This window comes from Neoarius graeffei, chromosome 12 (assembly GCF_027579695.1).
Source record: "Neoarius graeffei isolate fNeoGra1 chromosome 12, fNeoGra1.pri, whole genome shotgun sequence".
Taxonomy (NCBI): Eukaryota; Metazoa; Chordata; class Actinopteri; order Siluriformes; family Ariidae; genus Neoarius; species Neoarius graeffei.
Window position 1 is genome coordinate 3554027 of NC_083580.1, and position 24046 is coordinate 3578072.

The 24046-nt window shown below is 40.7% G+C and overlaps 1 protein-coding gene across 3 annotated transcripts in view; it reads left to right on the forward strand.

Annotated features, from left to right (window-relative positions):
* The first annotated feature begins 1014 nt into the window (after positions 1 to 1014).
* ptpn13 (protein tyrosine phosphatase non-receptor type 13) overlaps positions 1015 to 24046 on the forward strand; it is a 114501-nt gene continuing 91469 nt past the window's right edge. For 2 of the 3 annotated variants that reach the window (XM_060935360.1, XM_060935363.1), the window contains exons 1-2: positions 1015 to 1361; positions 21711 to 21830. In XM_060935360.1, coding sequence (XP_060791343.1) covers positions 21716 to 21830 — 115 coding nt within the window. In that variant the 5' untranslated portion in view covers positions 1015 to 1361; positions 21711 to 21715. The remainder of the gene's footprint in view (positions 1362 to 21710; positions 21831 to 24046) is intronic. The other variant, XM_060935362.1, reaches the window with a different exon arrangement.

Genomic DNA, 24046 nt, shown 5'->3' on the forward strand with positions numbered 1-24046 from the left:
TGAGCAACTAGAATCCTACATTAGACAAGAATGGGTGAACATTCCTATCCCTAAACTTGAGCAACTTGTCTCCTCAGTCCCCAGACGTTTACAGACTGTTGTAAAGAGAAAAGGGGATGTCTCACAGTGGGAAACATGGCCTTGTCCCAACTTTTTTGAGATGCGTTGTTGTCATGAAATTTAAAATCACCTAATTTTTCTCTTTAAATGATACATTTTCTCAGTTTAAACATTTGATATGTCATCTATGTTCTATTCTGAATAAAATATGGAATTTTGAAACTTCCACATCATTGCATTCCGTTTTTATTTACAATTTGTACTTTGTCCCAACTTTTTTGGAATCGGGGTTGTATATGATGGTAAGAATATATTTTTTTCAAGAATTATTATTATTATAGCATTTTTTCACAAATTGCTGCTGTCATTTCACCGGTTTCTTTACATTCTAAGTGGAAATGATTTTGTCGGACGTTTTATATTAAAGTTTTTATTTATCAAATTTTCAAAAAATAAAAATGCTCTGTTTCTTAAAATCCAGTGAATGTGGATAGAATAAAACAGTTATTCCACTCAATCTTGTCGTACATGGATTATAGACAACTCAGTGCTACGTGCCTCATCAGCCATCAGCTCATGTACGACTCGATTTTGTGGAATAACTGTTTAATATATTGTGGCTTTGTACAGTGGGTTTTATTTGACAGTTTTATAGAGTAGTTTTTGTTTGATGGTTGGTGTGATGTGACGTCAAAGGACTTTTACCTACTTAATAAAGATGTAGCTGTAGATTTTATACAATGGTTCATGCCATGAGACTTCACATATTCCCAATAAGACACATTTTCAACCTTGTTGCTCTCTCATCACTGAATCCAACCAAACTGGCAACCTTAATCATGAGGGGAAAAAATGTAACCTGGCAACCCTGAAAATGAAGAAATGAAAAAAGAGGATCTGGCAACTCTGAGAGCTGGACGTGAGTTTATTATAAGGATGTGGCAACCCCAGGGAAGCCAATCCCTCTCAGCTGCAATGGCTTACTAGTTTGGAGAAGAACAAGCCCAAAGCTAGTGGAGATCTCAGTGTGATTACAGCTGGACAGAAAGCCCAGAGAGACTTCTGGGAGGATTAATACAGTGGAAAGAAGTGTGTCAAGAAGAAGAAGGAGGAGGAGAGGAAGAAGAAGGAGTTCTGGACGGGACTCGGAGGTTCTGGGGTTCGGATGTGCTCTCGGATCAACCTGTTGGACCTGAGAAGGAGAGGAAGAAGGAGCAGCTCTTCATTTCTCAGTGTGGAGGTGATGCTGGAGCTGAAACTCACTACACTTTAACCTTTCACTGGCCTTTTACACTGTAGAGGTGAGTTTACTCTGGACATCAGCATCATGTGGGAGGTTTTCATGTCCAGCACACCCTCAGGGCTTTAAACAAAAAATGTTCATCATGTGAGGGTTTGATCAGAGCCTCAGGCAACTTTCTGATACTTTCTTGTTTAAGTTCAAGGCTTTAATAGTTACATTTGTTTGTGTGTGTGTGTGTGTGTGTGTGTGTGTGGTTATGGGGCTGTGTTTGTAAACCCAAAAACACTTGGTGATTAGTTGTTTGTTTGTTTGTTTTTTATTATAAACTGGAGCTTAAAAAAACAACCAAAACCCCCACTATGAACTTTACAGCACTGATCATCTGCATTGTTATGATTTTGATTAATCCAGCAGGAGGATCAAATCTTCAAATTAATTTGTCACATCCATAACGCATCTTTTATTGGCGTTTTCTGGCATGCCCTAGATGTACTATGGGAATTGTTCTTGTTCTATCACTTCTCCAGTATGGTACAGCCTTAAAATATGCAACACCTGTTTAAATACTGGGAGACAATAAAACATGCACTGGGTCATTTGTTGGCATTTTGAGTTCAAGTGTCACGTCCATAACGCTGGAATTGCTCTTATGTAAATTTTTATGCAGGTGTCTATTGTGTATGTTACAATTAGGACTTATTTTATAAACCCAGATGCTACCACCACCTGGTGTTTGTTTGTTTGTTTGTTTGTTCAAGAACTTTTTAATAGTTATTCCACAAAATCGAGTCGTACATGAGCTGATAGCTGATGAGCTGCGTAGCACTGAGTTGTCTATAATCCATGTATGACGAGATTGAGTGGAATAACTGTTTTATTCTATTCACATTCACTGGATTTTGAGAAATGGAGTTTTTTTTTTTTTTTTGCAAATTTGATATACAAAATAGTTTCTGCTTAGAATATAAACAAACCCGTGAAATGACAGGAGCAATTTGTGAAAAATGCGATGATAATTCTTGAAAAATAAAGAGATGTTCTTACCATCAAATGCTTTCATTCCATATCTTGTTGCGCTTTTTTTTTTTTTTTGTATTTTTTTTTGGGGGGGGGGTGTTTGTTTTTGAGTAGAGTTTTTATTTCATCCTCGGTTGGTTCAGCAACATGTTCCACAATTTTTTTTTTTTTTTCTCTACTCATGGTATATGAGCTGGTAGTAATATACAATTGCTTATATCCACTGAATGTGGAATGAATAATACCTTTTATACCACTTGTAAATATTTTTGCATGTAGTTATAGTCCAGCTTTTCTTGTTTATAGATGTTAATAACGGGGTTTGTTTTTATTTATCTATTTATATAGCACCTTTGCCAGTGGTTATGGTTGGCGCTATTGTAGCGTTTGTTACACTTCAGATGGTTTGTTTGTAATCCTAAAAACTACCATCCCCAAGTTTCAACTTTAAAAAAAAAAAAAAAAAAAGCCACACAACAAACTTTACTACAGACTCATGACACTGATCAGCTGCACAGTTCCTATTGATTAAACCAGCTAGAGGATACAAATCGTACCTTTTTTTGCGTGTAGTTGTATTCCTCGTTTCTCATCTCATTATCTGTAGCCGCTTTATCCTTCTACAGGGTCGCAGGCAAGCTGGAGCCTATCCCAGCTGACTACGGGCGAAAGGCGGGGTTCACCCTGGACAAGTCGCCAGGTCATCACAGGGCTGACACATAGACACAGACAACCATTCACACTCACATTCACACCTACGCTCAATTTAGAGTCACCAGTTAACCTAACCTGCATGTCTTTGGACTGTGGGGGAAACCGGAGCACCCGGAGGAAACCCACGCGGACACGGGGAGAACATGCAAACTCCACACAGAAAGGCCCTCGCCGGCCCCGGGGCTCGAACCCAGGACCTTCTTGCTGTGAGGCGACAGTGCTAACCACTACACCACCGTGCCGCCCTTCCTCGTTTCTATGTTCAATTTATTTTTGTGAATATAACATTGTTGCTTCTCGGGCTGTTTTTGTAAACTTAAAAAAAGCCCTACTACTAATTGTTTCTACTGCTTTTATTTCTTCTGTACAACTAAAAATATCTTAATATTTTGTTCAGTTTTTTATAAATGTTAAAATAAGTTACTTATACAGCACCTTTTATGAAACTCGCACTCACTTAACAAACTCTGACTGACTGAAATGTTACACACCGTGTTATTGTAACACCTGCTGCTCTTCAGGTTCTGTTTGTAACCCCAGACGCTACCACCACCACGTTTCAACTCAGAAAAATGAACGTGATCTTTTATAGCGACTGATTGACCGACTCGAGGGTATAATCTACTTTTGTACATTAGTTATGTTCCTTCTTTCAGTGTTCAGTTTATTTTTGTGAATATTAACAGTAATATTTGTTTACAGAGAATCTTTTCTCAAAATCAGGGTTGCTTAACAAATTCCAGGCGAGCTCTGTGGCTGCTTTTGTTACTCGATTAGCTGTACTGAACATCGTGAGATGTTTTGTGCGTCATAGAAAATGATATCTCTTTCCTCTGCATGATTTAATTTAGGCCTTGAATAATTTTATCTCATCTTCAGGAACATGTTTGGTATGTTCTGTTAAAAGCTGGAACTCGGATACAAGTTTACGTCATATGATCTTGAAACTGGGGGGGGGGGAGGAGGTATTTTAATGCACCAAAAAAAAAATCCGTCTTTTTTTTGGCAGTCATGTAAAAGATTTACCAAACAAAGACACTCTCTCTTTGCAGAAATAAAATGTGGTTTTTAGACATTCACATGGGAAATAATGTATTTTTCAGAGGTATTTTAACATGAAGGAAGAGTCTAGGCTCTTAGAAATGATAAATCTCACAATTTTATGAGAACACAACATGAAATATGTTGGGGGGGGGGGGGAGTAAGAAGAAATATTCACAAATTAGTTCATGTAAAAGCCAGGAAATGGCATTTTCTTACAAACATTGAGGGGCCCCCCCCCCCCATGTTGCCTTTCAAAACTAAATCACAATAAATTAATATTTTCACCCGTTTATCATTTTATTCATCTTTAAGCTTATCCATGTGGTAACTGATGCGTTTACATGTAGTAATCTACTTCCAGATCAATTCAATTGGGTTTGTTTGTTTGTTTGTTTGTTTTTTAAGTATCGAATTCAGTCGTGACTCCTTCCTCACATTCTCGTCCACGTTTCCAGTCTCATAAACCTTATAGTTAGCTGCTGAATTGCTCTGGCGGCTGATTATAAGGTGTAAACTCAAAATAGTCTTGGTTTTCTTGAAAGCTCTGATGAGAGGATGAACCGTATTGTGCTGAAAATTTCTGTGCTGCTTTCTTTGTAACCTTTTTCGTCACTCTAGAAGAAGAAGTGCCCTTTAATGTTCATCTTCTTGGCCAATTAGAGGTCAGGTTCAAGCATCAAGCTGTTTTTTGTGTGCACTGATGTATCGAGTATAGAGGTACGGTAGACTGATCACAATCTGGAGAAAATACCAGAATGGGCTTTATTTTTGAGTCCGTTCTGTTCGTTTTATGTTGTCCTTTCTGAAGTAATGGTCCAAATTCCCGCGTCAGTATTTTGGTGTGCCACTGAGCATCAGCTCCTGTAGTCTGGGAATCTGAAAGGCAAATCATCTGGATGTAAAAATGTTAAGGACGCGCACACTTTTTTTTTTTTTTTTTTTTTTCTCTCGTCCTCTTGTTTACAGCTCCGTATTGAACAGTTTAATTTTGTTTCAGGTCTTGTTAGCATTGATAACTGTGATATGATTTTTTTTTTTTTTTAAATAAAATCCCCCGCTGGCCGAAAGGCCCGAAAGGGGGTTATATCGTGGCAATGTCCGTCCATCCCGGGAAGCGTACTCTCCTTCTGAAATCAACTCCGCTCTCAGTTTTTGGAGGAAATTCACGAAACTTGGCAGGATTCTTTGTCAGTAATATGCAAATTGCAATTTTGTTCAATTCAGTCGCGTTTTACCAGAGTTATGGCCGAGTTGCCAGCAGGGGATATTGTGCTCTCCGAGCACTTGTGGGTGGGTTTTTTTTTTTTTTTTTTTTTTTTTTTTTGTTAAACTTCTTAAATGAGTGGTTTGGCCAAAATTTTGTCACGATTAGCAGGTCAGAGTTTGAATCCTGACTTTCAGTCACTTCCCCTCTCGTGCACTGTGACCTAAAGCTGGGCGATATGACAATAGAACACTGATCTCACGATCAATTGCATCATGATACATTTTTGTAATGGATATTGTGGACATTGTAAGATCCCCTTTTTTCTTTTTTTAAAGGGCTGGGTATTGACACAGATGCCCCGATTCCGTTAGAATTCACAAGCTAAAATTTTGATTCAATAGGAATGCATACATGTCAACCTATACGGAATGTCCGTATTTTATACGGATTTGATTCAATAAACGTAGTATACGGGCGTATAAATAAAGTTATACGGATTCTCTAAAAAAACTTCAATATTTATTTAGAGCTATAATCAATTCCCACGATGATAAGAGCGCATAACATTTACAAACGTACTGTACACCACAGACAGCCAGTAAAGAGTCTTATGAAATCGCGCGTTATCTTGTGGTAGCGAGACTTCGTTCCACTTTTGATCATGCGCACACCGCATTGCGAGAATCCCGCCAACCGTGAAGTCATAGACATATAAACATAGACGCCGCCTTCTGCGTAGAATCATACGTCATCCTCGCCGCCATATTGGATGTGGCAAAGTGGAGATTCTTCAGCCGTCTCTGGTATAGCGTCTAGACAGTAGCCGAGAATAAAGATGCCTCATTCATGTGCTGCGTTTAACTGTACCAACAGGTTTACCGTCCAAACGAGATCACATGGGATTACCTTTCACAGGTGAGACTGGAAAAATACTTTTCATTGTATTTGGTCATTATAACGTAATTTTACGAACAGATTTTTCTGACTTTGTGGCTAATATGAAGTCTCGCGCATAATAGCCGCTCGGTGAAACCTGTCTCCAAACAACGAAGTATTTCCTTCGTAACTACGCTGATAACACTGTGTTTTTGTCAAACATTGGAGCTTTGTATTCATTCTGAAGGTTTATTGTTATTAATATTGAATAAAAAGTAACTGGAATATATCATTGTTAATTATCATTCAAATTTTAGGTAAATTATTTTAATTTGCATCTTGTACGGATTTTATAAGGGAAATACGGATTTTGGAGGTTGGTTATACAAGTTTGATTGACCAAAGGTTGACATGTATGGGAATGAGAGATGAAATGCTATTTAGCAAAAGTTAACCGAGAGTGTGATATCTAAAGGGAGGGGACTAGTAATTACCTTGTAATACTAGTCACACCTCATCTGTTTAATTCTCTGGCCATGTTTAATCATTCGTGGTGGAAATCTACCAAGAAAGATGTTTAACACCCCCCAAAAAAGTGTATTGGCCTGAAAGCTCTATCCATAAATTTTACAGCTTCATATCAAGTCGGATGAATTTAAATAAATTGATTTTTATCATATTTTGGCATGCCCTTAATCTTTTTTTTAAACGTTTAGTTTTATTGTTTTTAAATATTTACAAATCTGAACTGACTGTTCAGATTTTTGTATGCAATTTTTAAATTTGTAAAATGTAACTTTTTTTTTTTTTTTTTAATTCACATTTTTGTTTTATTTCAATGTTGTAACTTTAAGTGATCAAAAAATAGTTTGTCATAAGTTTAAAAAAAGAGAAATTGCAGTTATAAAATTTTTGGAGACATGATACAGTATGTCATCAACTTTTTAGGATTTTAAAAAAGTTTAAGTAAATCTAACACCGATGCATTCATGGGGTTTTTATTTTATTTATTTCATGATGCATCATAGAAATGCTTTCAAGATATTATCTCACTATATTTTTGTCATATCGGCCAGCCTTATGAGGACACTAACTATTGTACCTTTCCACAAAAATGATGTAAAATAATGGCTGATGATTGATTTGAGACAGCAGCTCTTGGGATCTTCATACGAATGACTTTAGCAAAAATCCAACGCTAATCGCCCAGATTAGTCTACAGCCGTTAGCGCTCCACCCTAAACGTCTTCCCTGAGCCACTTATTTTTCTGATTGGTTTCTGAGTGGACTGGGATGTGCTGGCTGTTCGTGTTGTTCTTTGACTCGGTCCTCAGTGAGGAAATGCCATCTCTCCGCAGAGGAGTGTGCGAGTGAGGGAGAGTGACGTCTGCACTCAGCAGGAATCTGCACTTTTCCATTCCATCCCTTGCTCCCATTCGACCTTCAGCTCTCCAAACACATCCCAGTTTGGGTTTAAATGCTGGGACAGACTGATAATGAAGTGAAGGTGTGTTGGGGGGAGTGATTACTGATCAACATTCTGGAGGGTAAAATCTATCCTTCATGCCATTATACTCCTGCTTGTTCAATTTGTTCATAAATGCTAATGCATTATATTATACAGCACTTTTGACAAACCCAAACCCTCTCTCTCTCTCTCTCTCTCTCTCTCTCTCTTTTCCATTTCCTGTGTATGTCTTCTTTACACTCTGGCTTCATTCCCAAGCCTTGTGCTGATGTCACCTTTAACCTTTTACACGTTTCAGTTCGGAGTATGCAGCAGAAACCACAGGTCACGTTTTCATGACGAGGTCACTTCCCACGCCTGGGTTTCCAGTCTGGATTCAGCAGCTCGTCAGCAGTTTGTAAATGTCATGAAGTGAAGCTTTTACAGAAGATCTTACAGAGGATTTATTTTTGAAGCAGGTTGAATGGATCTCCTGAGGTTTCCCTGATTATCTTAATGAACACCTCTGTGAGACAAACATATAGGATGAGCTCAGTCCTCGTTACAGAGCCCTCAGCGCTGTGATGTGCTGACACTGGTGCAACCAGCAACCTTGGCACATTCAACATTTTTATACACCTTTAAAAAAAAAAAAAAAAATTACTACTTGCATCGGGTTCAGTTGTAGCGCGCACAAAAATGAACGGATGTCGCAACATATGTTCTTAATTCTGTTTGCTTATTTTGAACATGTGCTTAATTTTTCCGACACAAATAATTCTTCAGGATGGATGATTATACACTTCCATGATGAGCTGCAAGTTTTATTTAAAAAAACAACTTATTAACCGGGGCGGCACGGTGGTGTAGTGGTTAGCGCTGTCGCCTCACAGCAAGAAGGTCCAGGTTCGAGCCCCGGGGCCGGCGAGGGCCTTTCTGTGTGGAGTTTGCATGTTCTCCCCGTGTCCGCGTGGGTTTCCTCCGGGTGCTCCGGTTTCCCCCACAGTCCAAAGACATGCAGGTTAGGTTAACTGGTGACTCTAAATTGAGCGTAGGTGTGAATGTGAGTGTGAATGGTTGTCTGTGTCTATGTGTCAGCCCTGTGATGACCTGGCGACTTGTCCAGGGTGTACCCCGCCTTTCGCCCGTAGTCAGCTGGGATAGGCTCCAGCTCGCCTGCGACCCTGTAGAACAGGATAAAGCGGCTACAGATGATATGAGAACTTATTAACCACAAGTCAGACAGACTGTCCCCCCAAATCAGACAGATAGAGGGACAGAAACACTGGGGAGGGGGAGAGAGACTGATGGAGGGACAGACGCACTGGGGGGAGAGAGATGCAGACAGACGGATGGAGGGACAGACGGAGGGACAGACACACTGGGGGAGAGAGAGACACACAGACAGACAGATGGATGGGTGGATGGAGGGACATACTGGAGAGATGGGCAGACAGCTGGATGGAGGGACAGAGAGAGACTGACACACCAGAGAGAGGGGCAGATGGATAGATGGTGGGACAGACAGACACAGGAAAGAGGTAGATGGATGGAGGGATGGACAGACGCTGATGTTCGTGTGTGAACGATTGTTTATAGCTGCTACAATGCAAGTCAGAACAGGAAGTAGCTTTTTGGGGGGGGGCATGTCACCAAATTAAAAGGAGCCATTAATGGGTTCATCCTTGCTGTGGTGTCGGAGGAATAATGATTCAGTTCAGTGAGCAGGATCTTGAACTCCTCTTTAACTTGTTCAGTATCATGCTAGCTGAATGGAATCTCATCTCCTCTCATTATCTGTAGCCGCTTTATCCTGTTCTACAGGGTCGCAGGCGAGCTGGAGCCTATCCCAGCTGACTACAGGTGAAAGGCGGGGTACACCCTGGACAAGTCACCAGGTCATCACAGGGCTGACACATAGACACAGACAACCATTCACACTCACATTCACACCTACGCTCAATTTAGAGTCACCAGTTAACCTAACCTGCATGTCTTTGGACTGTGGGGGAAACCGGAGCACCCGGAGGAAACCCACGCGGACACGGGGAGAACATGCAAACTCCACACAGAAAGGCCCTCGCTGGCTGCTGGGCTCGAACCCACAACCTTCTTGCTGTGAGGCGACAGCGCTAACCACTACACCACCGTCCTGCCCACCAGCCAATGTTATTTAAATATTCTATTCAAGGTGATTTTTTTCCCCCTCCCCCCTCTTGAAAATATTTTGCTCATAAACTCATCAGGCGCTCCGCTTTTCAGCACTGACTTTATATTTACCGTAGTATCTGTGATTTGGAACGTGGAAGTAAATCATACTGACCTGCTGCTGCTTCTCCGTAATGGACACGTTCATGGAAGAAGATGCATCCAGTACGTGACCTTAATTCATGGTGACAATTGTAGGCCAAGCTGTAAAGTAATGTAGCGCTAGAACATCAGACAAGCAGCTAGCAGTCATTTTAATTCTATCGAGAAAGCTAGCTGATCATTTTCCTCACACTCTCTCAGTCTTTTAAAGTATTTACAGAGTATAAACGCATGTGTGATGGAATGATTCACCTAATCTGGGAAAAATTGCTCTAGCGTATAGAATATACACCTAACACAACGATCTCCTGTCTGGGCTTCTTATGCTCGCGAGAACCGTGTACGACATGGCTGATGTGTGAACCAGGCCTGAGGTAAAGGTCAGCGTGAGTGTTAAACGAGCCATGGGAGTGTATTGTGTGCTTCGAATGCATTATCGCTGCTAATGATGGAGCTAAAACTTGTCCAAACAAGTTGCATGAACATGGGGTTTTGTTTTGTTTTTTTCCCTTCCTTCTCTTTTTAATTCTCTTTGATCAGTGCTCACTGTGTTCTGACTGACACACACACACGTCAAGTTTAGACAGATGTACCAACAGACTTCATGAAAACCCTGTTTACAGACAATTAGTGGTGACTCATTTCTGGGCCTCGTTTAAAAAAAAAAAAAATTGCAGCAGTTTGGTAAAATGCTACAGAGGTGTTTTGAAACATTTTTGAATCTGTTCAGGAAGTGGAGCATAAATCAGGGTAAATAATGGATAGAGTGATTGAGGTGAACTCACTTGAGGCAAAGAATGAGACACTGTGTCTCGTGTTTTTTCTTTTTTCTTTTTGGTGTGGATCTTTTTTTTTTCCCCCTTCTGCACGTCACTGACTCACACAGGGTGAGAAGTTGCAGTCAGAGCTTCAGAACATCGTCTCATTGCTGTCTTTGTGCTCGGGCGGCTTGTTCCCTCCGTCAGGGTTTTGTCTCTGGACTGTAGCTCACGCCGTATGACTCCTTTCACATCTTTTGTTTGTTTTTCGAGATCTTGGTTGCATTAATCGTTCATTGCTCCTGTTGTGATACTTCAGTTATTTTGATTGTTTCCCTTCATTTTATTTTTAGTGTTGTTCGCACAGAGTTAGCTATGCATAGCGCTTGTATTACAACTTGGTTGTATTCCGGATTGTGATTGGTCAGGAGGCAGCACGGTGGTGTAGTGGTTAGCGCTGTCGCCTCACAGCAAGAAGGTTCTGGGTTCGAACCCAGCGGCCAGCGAGGGCCTTTCTGTGTGGAGTTTGCATGTTCTCCCCGTGTCTGCGTGGGTTTCCTCTGGGTGCTCCGGTTTCCCCCACAGTCCAAAGACATGCAGTTAGGTTAATGTGGGGCGGCCTTGGGCTGAGGTGCCCTTGAGCGAGGTACCGAACCCCTGACTGCTCCCCGGGCGCTCTGGTGTGGCTGCCCACTGCTCTGGGTGTGTTTGTTCACTGCTTCAGATGGGTTAAATGCAGAGGATGAATTTCACGGTGCTTGAAGTGTGCATGTGACGAATAATAAAGGTTTCTTCTTCTTCAGGTGATAAATTTTCAGTAACAGCAGCTCTGACAGTAGTGCAGGTGCAAACCTATCGTTTCTATAGCAACAGCTCATTCACAGGGACTGGATGTCCAATTTTCTTTTTCATTAAAGTACAGGTCATATTTTTATCTGTTTATAGTTGCGTTTAATGTTTTGGATCACCCCAGGAAACAATTTTAATTCCTGTTCTCACTTGCGTTATAGCAGCGATAAACAGTGGTTCGTTTCTCTCTCTCTCTCTCTCTCTCTCTCTAAATTGACAAACCACATAAGCGTAAACTCCTCTGTCCTAAAGATGTTGGAAAATTTGGCCCTAGAGCTTCACCTCTAAAACTGAGACGACTCTTGTTAATGTTACAGGAATGTTTTAATCCTGTTTTTGTGGAACACCTGCTGCTGCTAAAGTCTCTGTACAAGTTGTTCCTACGTCAGTGAAATCTTGTGATGTGCAGCTGAGCTGCTGTTTTAGACAATTACTCACCACCTTCTGACCAATCAGGATCCAGAACTCCGCAGCGCTGTGGTGTAATAATACATTTGTAGTTAATGTTTTGAGTTTGGAGAGATGACGTGACCTCAGGGACGAGGCGCATAGTACTGCGGCCCGGCTCTCATTTTCCTGGCTTTTTTTTTTTTTTTCCCTCCCCCTCTCTCTCCTCCAAAAAGACTTTCAGCTTTTAGGAATTGCAAATGATCTTAGCAGCTCCACCCACACACTCGCGTTGGCTAAGAATGAAACGATCTCTGCGTTAGACTTTATGATCTGATTTTGGAAACGTTTCTGATCTGAGCAGAGGTTTGTGTTTCTAAAGTAAGTGTGTGTGGAATTTGTTTGAGAGGATGAGGATGACTTGTGCCTGTGGTATTCAGAACAAAAAAGCAGAAGGAGTTTGGATCATCTGGAGGAAAGCTCGGAGTGTGTGTCTGTGGGGTGAGAGGAAGGCGTGTCTCTGGTGGATTCATTTTCCTGGGGCTGACCTCCTAACTCCAGGTTCAAGAATACATCATCCTCCAGGGAGGTGGATGAAAATGTTACCTTAGGTGATTTGTGTTTTATTTTTCTTAAATCTTTGGAATTGTGACTCTCAAAAGCTCAGGTGGCACCGACGATCTCTGCTAATCTTCCAAGCTTCATGAAGACGGAACCTTTATAAAAGTTGTGATTTTCTTCCATTTTTGTGCATTAAGCACTAAAAACCTAATTGCAACCAGGAATTCGAAAGGAAGTTGCGACCACACGTGCGATTGGATCGCTCTGAGAAATTGGTCGAGTCTTCGTTTGGATTTGAATCTAATTTGCAAAGAACTGAGAATTCAGTCCGATTCTGAGCGGTTGTGGAAATGTCGGCTCTGTGTGGCCACGCATGTCGAGAGTAGCTAGTACAGCTAGCTTGCTTTGCTAATCTATTGTGAGAAGATGCTAATATGACAATGAGCATGTAACACGTCAGATAATCAGCTGTTCACATGGATTGATTAGCCACGCCCACATGCAACAACGGACGCAATCGCTACATGCCTAGGGTGACCAGATTTCCCGAGTCTGAAACCGGGACACTTTTGCGCACGACCATGCTCGTGCACGCGCACTTTTTTATTTTTTTATTTTTTTTTTTATATAAACGTGACACTCAAAGGTGCTCGTATTTTGTTGAAGCTCACATTTATCAACATCTCGCAGGAAATAAAACAAACAGGCATTTTGTTCTCTAGTAGCATAGTGGGATACAGATCAGTTAAATTATGGTCAGACAACAGATGTTGTAATGGCTGAGAATAGGCCAGGCTATGTCCATAGGCCAAATTTAAACTGATTTATTTCACCTGCTTGTGAGAACACCAAGAAGAATGCATATGCACATGTAGGCTATATCTCTAAAATTGTATGCACTATAGCATGAACTTAAAAAGTAGATATGTGACCTCAACATAGCCTCGGTCAGAATCAACCTTACTAACCATTCCCCACAACTGAATGAATAAAGCAAGAAGATGTGGACAAAAGTGAACACTTTAATGGAAGGTGCAACAAGCTGTTCAACACAGCAATATGGCCAAACTGTCAGAATGGTATGTTAAACAGAAACAAAAAAGAGACAAGTGATTTGAGAATATATACTACGGAAGCCGAGAGAGGCCCTTCGTATAATCCTTTTTTTATTCACCTTGTTATCCCGAGATAACGACATAATTAATTCAGGATCTCAAGAAAACAACACCACTAATTCGAGATCTCGAGAAAACAAAACCTTTATTTCATGATCTCGAGTAAACAGCTGAGAAATGGTTCATTCAGGTGCGCCAAGAGACTTGTGATATGCTGACTTTGGGGCTATTTCTCATTCTGTATAGACGCAACTTTGGTCATTAGAATGTCTGGAATAACCGATCACCTAATAAGGCAATATTTTGATCAGGGGTTGACACAGGGAGAGATTGCATTAAGTCTTTTAATAAGGGATAATTTCAAAATTAGCCCGCGGCACCTCCGCAGAAGACTGGCCCGGCTTCGTCTCTACCGACGGAGATACAGTGATCCAGCTGAGATCATGAAATAATTTTGTTTTCTCGAGATCCTGAATTATGTCGTTATCTCGGGATAACAAGGTGAATTAAAAAAAAGATTATATGAAGGGCCTCTCGCAGCTTCCATAAATATACACTCAAACAAAACAGCAGTAAAGGAGGAGAGGGGCGACAGCCCAAGGAAAGCCCCCACAGGAGCGCACAGCATTTGCAGCATAGGCTACCCAACTCAGTACAAGAACAAAGCACTTAGTGTGTGCAGTCGGCTTCGTGCGCATTGTTCTGCACCTCTCGGAGGAAGGGGTAGGTGCCCTGTAAATCTTTGGAAAAGGTACATTTTCGGCATAATTGCTGCGGCGTTACTGCTGCTAGCTGCTCGACAAAGAACATTCGCGCCAGTTAATGTTTATTTTATTGTTGCATGGCAACACGTTCTGTTGTCTGGAATAATGTGGCTAAATAAACACCCATGCCACAGGGCCAGGGGGCAGTAACCAGGAAAGTTTGCGATTCCTGTCAATTCATCAAAATAGTAAATGCAGACATTTCGCCACTCATGATTGCCACGCTGCTCAGTCACAAACGTGGCGAAAACCGGGACATATCCGTGTCCCAACAGACTTTTGTTGGGACTCGGGACACACAACCCCAAATCGGGACTGTCCCGGTAAAACCGGGATGTCTGGTCACCCTATACATGCCCTCAAAAGACAAAGTAATACAAGCTATTTATTGACTGCTAGCACATATTAGCCTGCCTTTACACATTCTAGCATAGCTTACTCACTGTCCATTTTATCTTTATTATTGCTGATGATAACTTTTTTTCAGTCATTCTGGCTATTGCTTGTTTGCTCTACAACTTGCGACCTGATTGGTCAGGAGGTTTTAAAAAAAAAAAAATTCCCCACAATTAAACACAGTCTGATGGAGAGCGATGTTCTGAGGGTGAATAATATTTTTCGTACAGAATTAATGCAGTCGTATTGGCTTTTTTTTAAAAATATAAATTACAAATTAGTTCATAGGACACTAACGAGGGTTCGTATCCTATCCCGCTTTCTTTCCCTCCTACTGAACAAAGGAAAGAGTGAGGGGGCGGAGAGACGCACACAAGGTCCTCGCTAATGCGCGTTCCTGATCGTCTGATTGTCTTCTGTGTGAAATGAACTCATGACCTTGACACCATTCACAGCTCTGGGGAATTTTTTTTCTTCTTTCTTTCCACTCCATATACAAGAAGCGACTACAGCAAGCGAGCTTTGTCCCCTTTTTTTTCTTTTTTTTTTAAAACCTTACAACCTCATGAACATGAAGAATTTGTGGGTTTTCTATTTTAGTACTTGCTGTTCTCAGGAACTATCGATTGCTTAGATACAAGACACATCATTACAAACAGAAATTGTGATAATTTATCAGTGAGCACTCCGATTTTGGAAATAAATACAGCAAATGTTCAAAAGGCCCTTTTTTTTTTTTTTAACACTTGGTATCGCTAGGTCTGTGTGTTGTGTTCGTGTGCAGGAGTGTTTTAATGTCATGGGTGTCAGAGATTCATCAAAATAGCCAGGATTATTATAATTATTTTTTTTAAAAATGCGTAACTTGTGCTTAATTATTCAAAAAAATGTACCCCTCCTTGTTTTTGGAGGTTTTTTTTGTAAAATAGATTTTATCCAACATTGGTAAAGTGCGACTCTGCTGTTGCTCAAAACGCAGTAAGACGATGGTTTATGCGTGAGCTCAACTAAAGTTATGTTCGTGCTAGCAAGCAACGAAGTACACCGCCTCCTCAGGGTCACGGTGGGGGGGTTTCTTGGAACTACTTTTTACGTCCTCTCACAATACTTTTGCGTTAATGCTAACCTTTATTGTGAGGTAATACAAAAGCGCAAAAGGTGTAATGTAGTGAGGGGGTGCAAACAACTGTGAAGAAACGCAAAAGTAGCTCCAGGAAAAAAAAAACTCACCACCATGGCCTTTAGCGGCCTCTGTAACAAAGTGATGGGTAACAATTAGGGCTGTAACGATACACCCAACTCACGATTGGATTCGTATCGCGATTTTTGACCCACGATTCGATACGCGCACGATTTTTGTAAAATGTTTAAGTAAATTTGACTTATTAACATTTACTTACTTACTTTAACTATTTAATAACAAATAATTCAGACCACTGCAGAGAATGAGTAATATGTATGCAAAAATGAACAAATGTATATCCAAAGATTGTTTTATTTCTCAAAATAATACTGTTGAGCCGGAAGCTCTGTTTTTTTCGGTTCTGAAAAAGTCATTTTTCCAAATCGTGTAAATCCGTTAAGATTTTTTTTTCGGGGGGGGGCTCTCTCACTGTCTCACTCTCATAGGGCCAATGATTTTCTGTGATCGCGGAAAACAGATGGAAATTACGGAATTTTTATGGTGAAACATTGCTCGCGTGTCAAAATGTAACTGCCGCAGAAGGCTTCCGCCCAAGCAGACATGCCTTCAGTGTTGCCAGATATTGCTAACGTTTTCCACCCCAAAATATGTTCAAAACCAGCCAAAAAGCACCTAAACCTGCCCAATCTGGCAACACTGCATGCCTTTCCGGTCAAGTGATTGGCTTGTGGCACACCTAGCCAGCCAATGAGCTGCTTGTTTACAGATTCGCTCCCCGTGTCGCAACCAGAATGGCGACCGCTTAAAAGAAATGAATGCTCTGCCAGTGGCGAGTGTGGACGTTGCGTGACTCGCAGAAGATTGTCGCAGGTCGGCAAAAAAACGACTTACTAATAGATATAAAAAAATAAAAGTAATTTAAGTAAGTTTAAAATGTAATTTAAATAAAAAGTAAAGTATTAATAAATTGAAGTTTGGAAGCGCCTCTGTTTTTGGGCTGAGGAGAAGTTTGAAAGGGTGTACCGCGATTCTGCCTTCTTGTATCGCGATACGGATCGTGGCTCTGCGTATCACGATTTCGATACACATATCGTTACAGCCCTAGTAACAATGGTTATTTTTAAACCTTCGCACTTGAGATTCTCACCTTTTATGTAAATTAGCTATGACGCTGTAAAGCAACAAATCCAAACGATTGGCTGAAATAATTATTTGGACCAATCATATGGTCCGCATATGACATTATTTCATTCCTACCTGCAGTTAGTTTGTTCCTGTGCTGCTTAATTTAGGAAAAAGGAAATGAAAACCTCCCATCTGTTTTTTGCTTCTCCTGTCCTACGCAACTTTAAAAAAAAAAAAAAGTGTGTGTATTAGACATTACAAAGCTGAATGAAGCTCTGTAGATGGTTTGTAAGTTCGTCAGGCCTCATGTATTCTCAGTGATGGAGGAAGCCATATTTTCCGCTCAGTCGGATGTAATCTCTTAAACCCAACACTTTCCGACCCCATCTCTTTGGGATGTGTGGGGATTTAAACACTGTCATTGCTGCCGCATCAGGCAGATTTTTTGCATTTGGCTGTGAAGCTGGAACTGTCAACTCTGTAGGGCTGTAGGCTCTTTATTAGGAAACTATATAAGCCAAGGGCTGGGAGGGGAAATAAATGAATCTGTGGAATACTTTCACATGACTTTCTGAAAGGAAAAATAAATTGCCGATGATGAACAGAAGTTGAGAATTTGGCCGGGAGGCTCAGCTGATGATTACCTTCTCCACTTCATCATCCTGCTCAAGTAGCTACTGCAAACTCCACCACATGAGAGGAAAAATGATCGATTAATTGGAAACACACAAGCCTTGAAATTGGAGCCATCTGATCTTAAATTGGGCAGGAAATGCTAGATTAGATTCTGTATGTTGGATCACAAATCCGATCTGATTTTGTAAGCAATTATTCTAATTGTAGAATTGCTGTGATGTAAAGTTTCATCCTTCAAAAACTGCTGATCTCATGATCTTGAGAATTTGTTCTGACAAGGTAACTTTAATGTAAATACACGGGTGATTTTATAGGAAATAGTGCGTGCTGATTGGTCGAGAAATTGACTATTTCTCGATAATCGCCTCGAGCAACTCGGCAAAATGGCGTCCAATCACTTTGTCACTGTAAGTGAGGAAGAATTAGAAATGATGAGAGTGCAGTTCCTGAATATAAGCACTAGAGATGCTCTGAAGTTTGGTCTAAAACTATTCAAAGGGAAGGTGGAGTTGGGATTTATTTTATCGATTTCAAAACTAAGTATTTTATGTGACTCGGCATAGATAAGGGACACAAGTTTGTGCCGCACCGTTATTACATTTGCATGAAGGTTTTGAAGATTGAATTTTTTTTTTTTTTTTAAAGAATCACCTGTGTATTTGTACTAAAACAATTATCTGTCTTGGGCTCAGTGAATATTGGTGGTGAATAACCTCAACAGGGCGGTACAGTGGTGTAGTGGTTAGCGCTGTCACCTCACAGCAAGAAGGTCCGGGTTCGAGCCCCGTGGCCGGCGAGGGCCTTTCTGTGTGGAGTTTGCATGTTCTCCCCGTGTCCGCGTGGGTTTCCTCCGGGTGCTCCGGTTTCCCCCACAGTCCAAAGACATGCAGGTTAGGTTAACTGGTGACTCTAAATTGAGCGTAGGTGTGAATGTGAGTGTGAATGGTTGTCTGTGTCTATGTGTCAGCCCTGTGATGACCTGGCGACTTGTCCAGGGTGAACCCTGCCTTTCCCCCGTAGTCAGCTGGGATAGGATCCAGCTTGCCTGCGACCCTGTAGAACAGGATAAAGCGGCTACAGATAATGAGATGAGAATAACCTCGACTTCATCTTGGTTGATATTTAAATAATATTGTCTGGTGTTGAGTGGCCTATCAGATATATTCCATTCAGCGAGCATGATACTGAATGAGTTGAAGACGAGTAGCTGAATGGAATATATCTGATAGACCATGAAAAAAAGCCAGACTTTATTATTACTTATTAATAATTACACACCAGGGCTCGAAATTCATAATATATATATATATATATATATATATATATATATATATATATATATATATATATATATATATATATATATATATATATATAATTTTTTATTTTTTTTTTTTCACCAGCTAGCCGGACTAGTTACCTTCCCAAGTAACTCGCCAAACAGAAACTCAACTCGCCAAAATTTGTTCATGTATGAATTTTACTTCTGTCAAAAATAACACGAGAGTAGTTACCATTTGTTCGTGACTAATGTGCATTTATTTCAAGACCCGAGTATTTTGATACTTTTTTGCACACTTTACAAACTGGCATTTGCTGTTCCACGTCCTCCTCGCGATATCCAAAAAAATGCCAGATGACTGACCCCTTACTAGTTCTTTTAGGAACCAATTCGTCCACTTCCATTTTTAATTTGTCGCTGAAATTGAGAACTTACACGGTAGCCTATGCAACACCAGCGACTGCACGAACTGAGTCAGCGCTGTAAACCGAAACTAGGAAATCTTCCCGCAGGCAGTGTTGCCAGATACTGCTGACGTTTTCCAGCCCAAAATATGTTCAAAATCCGCCAAAATGCACTTAACCGCCCAATCTGGCAATACTGCCCGCAAGTTCCTTTCAGCACCTAGATGTCACCCGGGATTGTTTGGCGAGTGTGTGATTTTATTTATTTATTTATTTATTTATTTATTTAATTTTTTACTCTTAGGCAGCCTCTCGTGTTACTGCCTGAGGAACAGGGAGAAAACCACCGGAAAAGGTTTAAAACAAACAGGAAACAAACGCAAGTCGGCAGGTGACCATAAAATACTTGATAGTTACAATATAATAATTTTATGTATCTCACATAGAATTTTCGGAGATATATCGAGTATATTCAATATATCGCTCAGCCCTAGTCTGAATCTTAGCTATATATATATATAATTTTTTTTTTTTTTTCAACTAGCCAGCTGGGCTGCCTAGTGACAGGAATTACCCGCCAAATGACAAATTAAGTCGCCTCGGGCGACCGGACCACCGCGAATTTCGAGCCCTGCACACACGCAATCTCTTATCAGCATTCTTGAAGGCCAATGCTAACTTACCCGCGACTCGGTGCTGTTAGCGTGGCAGTCCAGTTTCCTTCCAGCCAGTGTAGTGTTGGTGAAGGCTAATGCTAGCGCAGTCAAACCTGTTATTATTTTCCCTGTGTAATTTACTTCACTAATTTTAAAATCAACATTGACAACTGCACACAACAGCGCAACCTGGCAGCCAAAATTCTCTCAATCTTCTGTATTTAATGAAGCAAACCTGGCGGCCATGTTTGTTTACAAATCGTCACTGTCGCTCGCTAACGCAGACGTTTTAAGTCTCCAATGTGTAACGTCATGTCTTGACAACGTGCAATATTGTAACAATCTTGCACACCCATTCTCCATTGGATGGAGCAGTGTAATACATGGAGGATAAGTAATATGCTAACAGTATTGCATGCTATCGTTAAACCCACTAGAAGGGAATAGAACACGTTTTTATTCTCTAGAAAAAGTGGCCTGTATGTATAATAATCACCGATATTCACTTCACCTTCAGAGAAGAATTGTTAAATATCCAAAAATCTACAATATAAATAAAGTAAATAAATGGAGAGATGGTACAATAAGTTGTTGTTTTTTTTTTTTTTTCTTCCTCTCTCCCCTCCTCCCAATACTGCTATGAAACGTTGAGTATCAGCTGATCCGATTTCTACTGAATATTTTCTTTAAAAAAAAAGCTATAATGGTCAGTTCTAACAGAGGAAAAAAACAGTCGTGTCTTGTATGTAAATGTTTCTAAACTAAATTTATTTTCAATCCTTGACGCTTGCTGCAGGATCTGATAACAATGTTTGGGCCTTCTCTCTCCCTGATATGATTGTGTTTTTTTTTTTTTTTTTTTTGTGGGTATCACCTTGATATTGATGCTGGGTATCAGATGGGTTAATCTCATCTCGTTATCTGTAGCCGCTTTATCCTGTTCTACAGGGTCGCAGGCAAGCTGGAGCCTATCCCAGCTGACTACGGGCGAAAGGCGGGGTACACCCTGGACAAGTCGCCAGGTCATCACAGGGCTGACACATAGACACAGACAACCATTCACATTCACACCTACGCTCAATTTAGAGTCACCAGTTAACCTAACCTGCATGTCTTTGGACTGTGGGGGAAACCGGAGCACCCGGAGGAAACCCACGCGGACACGGGGAGAACATGCAAACTCCACACAGAAAGGCCCTCGCCGGCCACGGGGCTCGAACCCAGAACCTTCTTGCTGTGAGGCTACAGCGCTAGCCACTACACCACCGTGCCGCCCATGGGTTAATCTAAAAACTAAAATGTAGATAGATGACATGATGCGATGTTTGTTTTCTTGAGTGTGAGGTATGAGCTAACCTCGATACCCATCTATTATTGCATGTTTTTTTTGTTTGTTTGTTTTTGTTTTTTCTCTTTAAAACTACTTGACTTTCAAATGTTTAAAAATAAAAAAACAGAGGACACAGATGGTTGGTTTTATTTCATGTTTGGCCGTTGTTTTTATTACATGACCACCTTTTAACCTGCTTTATGTTGTCCAGCAGCAATTCTCTGCCTCTCCAGGTTTATTCCAGGATCAGATATGGATCAGATCAAATGAATTTGATCCGCATTTGTTCTAAAAATGATGAGAGCTTTGTGTGAAGTTGTTCTTTAACTCCTGAATGAGTGTTGCATCGCAAGACGTCCACAATCGTGTGTTTTTCTGTCCACAGGCACCATGCACGTGTCTCTGGCCGAGGCTCTGCAGGTTCGAGGCGGCCCGCTGCAGGAGGAGGAAGTGTGGGCCGTGCTGAACCAAAGTGCCGAGAGTCTCCAGGAACTCATGCGCACAGGTTAAAAAAGATCTTTACCAGAATCTTATCATGGCAACCAACAAATTAGCACCCGAATGATGCACATTTCCATAATTATTGAACTAATTAGTGCCCAAATATGATTTCTGTGGTTATCTTATTATTTATTATGGGATGTCAAATATAGTATCGTGAAGTTCAATACCAAAACAAAATCAATTCCTTCAATTCAAAAATCATGTGTTGAGCAACTCCAATAATGTGCCGTAATTAAAAATGGTTGCAAGCTCTTGTGCTAATATTTCTCCCAAATTCTGTGAAAGTTAAAAGTAAATGGGCTCGAAAGTATTTGTTTCAATAATAATAATAAAATAAAATCATGGATTTGGATATTCTAGTAAAAATGGAACGAGAAGCCATTTTAAATTTCACTGCATGACAAAACATGGTGAAAAGATTCTGCCAGATGACCAACTGTAATAAATTTTTGGTCATCTTTGCTCTCTTCTGTCAGAGATTTATTAACCCAGATTTATGCACGGATCTAAAACGGAATGCAGTTGAATCACCATTTGCACATAAAATCGCAGAACGGACGAGTCCAAGGCAAACGGCGTGATTTATGGTTTACTACAATCAGTCACGCTAGCGTAAAAACACACAGCGCTGCGGTTATGAAAAATTCATCTGCCTTCGGTTAGAGCAAATGAGCCTGTGGGCCTGTGAGGACGGAGTGAAGGATAAATCGGGCATGAAAGAGAAGAAAACAGGAGGAATATTTGAGGTTTGTGATATGTAGTGGGTTTTAAAAGGGTCCCCCCCCCCCTTCTCCCCATGAATCAGCAAGGGGATTATTCTAATTTGGGCTGCAACAAAAATGACATGTTGAGATACTAAAAGACTAAAATGTCATTTATTAGCTAAGTGTTTATTTGATTTGTATATATGAATTAAAAATAACTCTAGCATTTGGTAGAAAGGTTAGAGGTGATCAAGAAGAGGCTTCAAAGTAAAACTCCACCCGGACGTGTTTCGGGATTCTGGTGTGTGGGTTGGTTGGTTGGTTGGTTGGTTGGTTGGTGCAGAACTTTCAGCGTGTTATTAATGAGAAATCCAGCATGGAATTAGTTGAGACGTTGGTCCCAGAGTGCGTTACAGCTTTATACGTATCGCCAGACATTCACCTCGGCGCATTGGCAATCTACGAAATGAGTGCGATGGTATAGATGTACTCTCAGAAAACAAAGTACATTATTGTACCACTAAAGGGACAACAGCTCATCACTGGATCAGTACCCTCTAAACCCTCTAAGGTACTTATTTGTATCATTTATATACTGTTTGGGAACATCTGTACCTTTTTGACCCTAAAAAGGTCCATGTTGTTACCTTGAAGTCCAATTTAAAAAAAACCCTAGGGATCATTACATCTGTGTAAATTGTCCCTTGGGGGACAGAAATGGACTCCTCCTGTACCCCTGTTTCTGACAGTGTGGTGTATGACAGGAAGCTAATCTGTTTGAGCAGAGTATGCAGATGAAGACGTGAGGGAGGAAAGTACTAAAGTGCCGCTGCATCACATGAAGATGAAGCAAGGGGCAAAATCCCACTGCACCTCTATCAGCACAGCATTGTGGGTAATGTAGGATACAGTTAACCAAAGTGAAAATGGGCCAAGCATTACAAAATGAATCTTGGACGCTGTTGAGGATCTCGTATTAGTTTCTGTATTTGAAAGAGTCTTCATTGCCTTCGGATTACACGGATCATCAGGTTGGGATATGAACATCAGGAACAACGAACTGACCTTGTCGTGTGACGTAATTGAAGGCCAGCGATGTGGTGTCTGGGACACCCAATAAGAAGTCAAGTATGTCGTGTGGGGTTTTTTTTTTTTTTTAAATTGTATTTTCTTGTCTAGTTTGACAATTTCTATGACGTGTTCCTTGATCGCCATGATTGACAGTTTCTTGACCATCCTCCTTGACAACATGCAATGACCTGACTGACTGATCAGGGTCCCAACCAAGACATGGCAAGAATGTATAGCACTATGATTGACTAATCTGACATGGTGTCAATCATGAAAGACTAAAACATCATGTCGTCTGGTAATGAAGGACTGGTTGCCCCACCCTATCTACTCAAATGGAGTCTTTTGTAATTCCTGTGAAGTCATGTGACCTAAATACTTGATAACTATTGATCAGAGACTACATTTTATTTTATTTATTATATTCTAGCTCACTTCACAG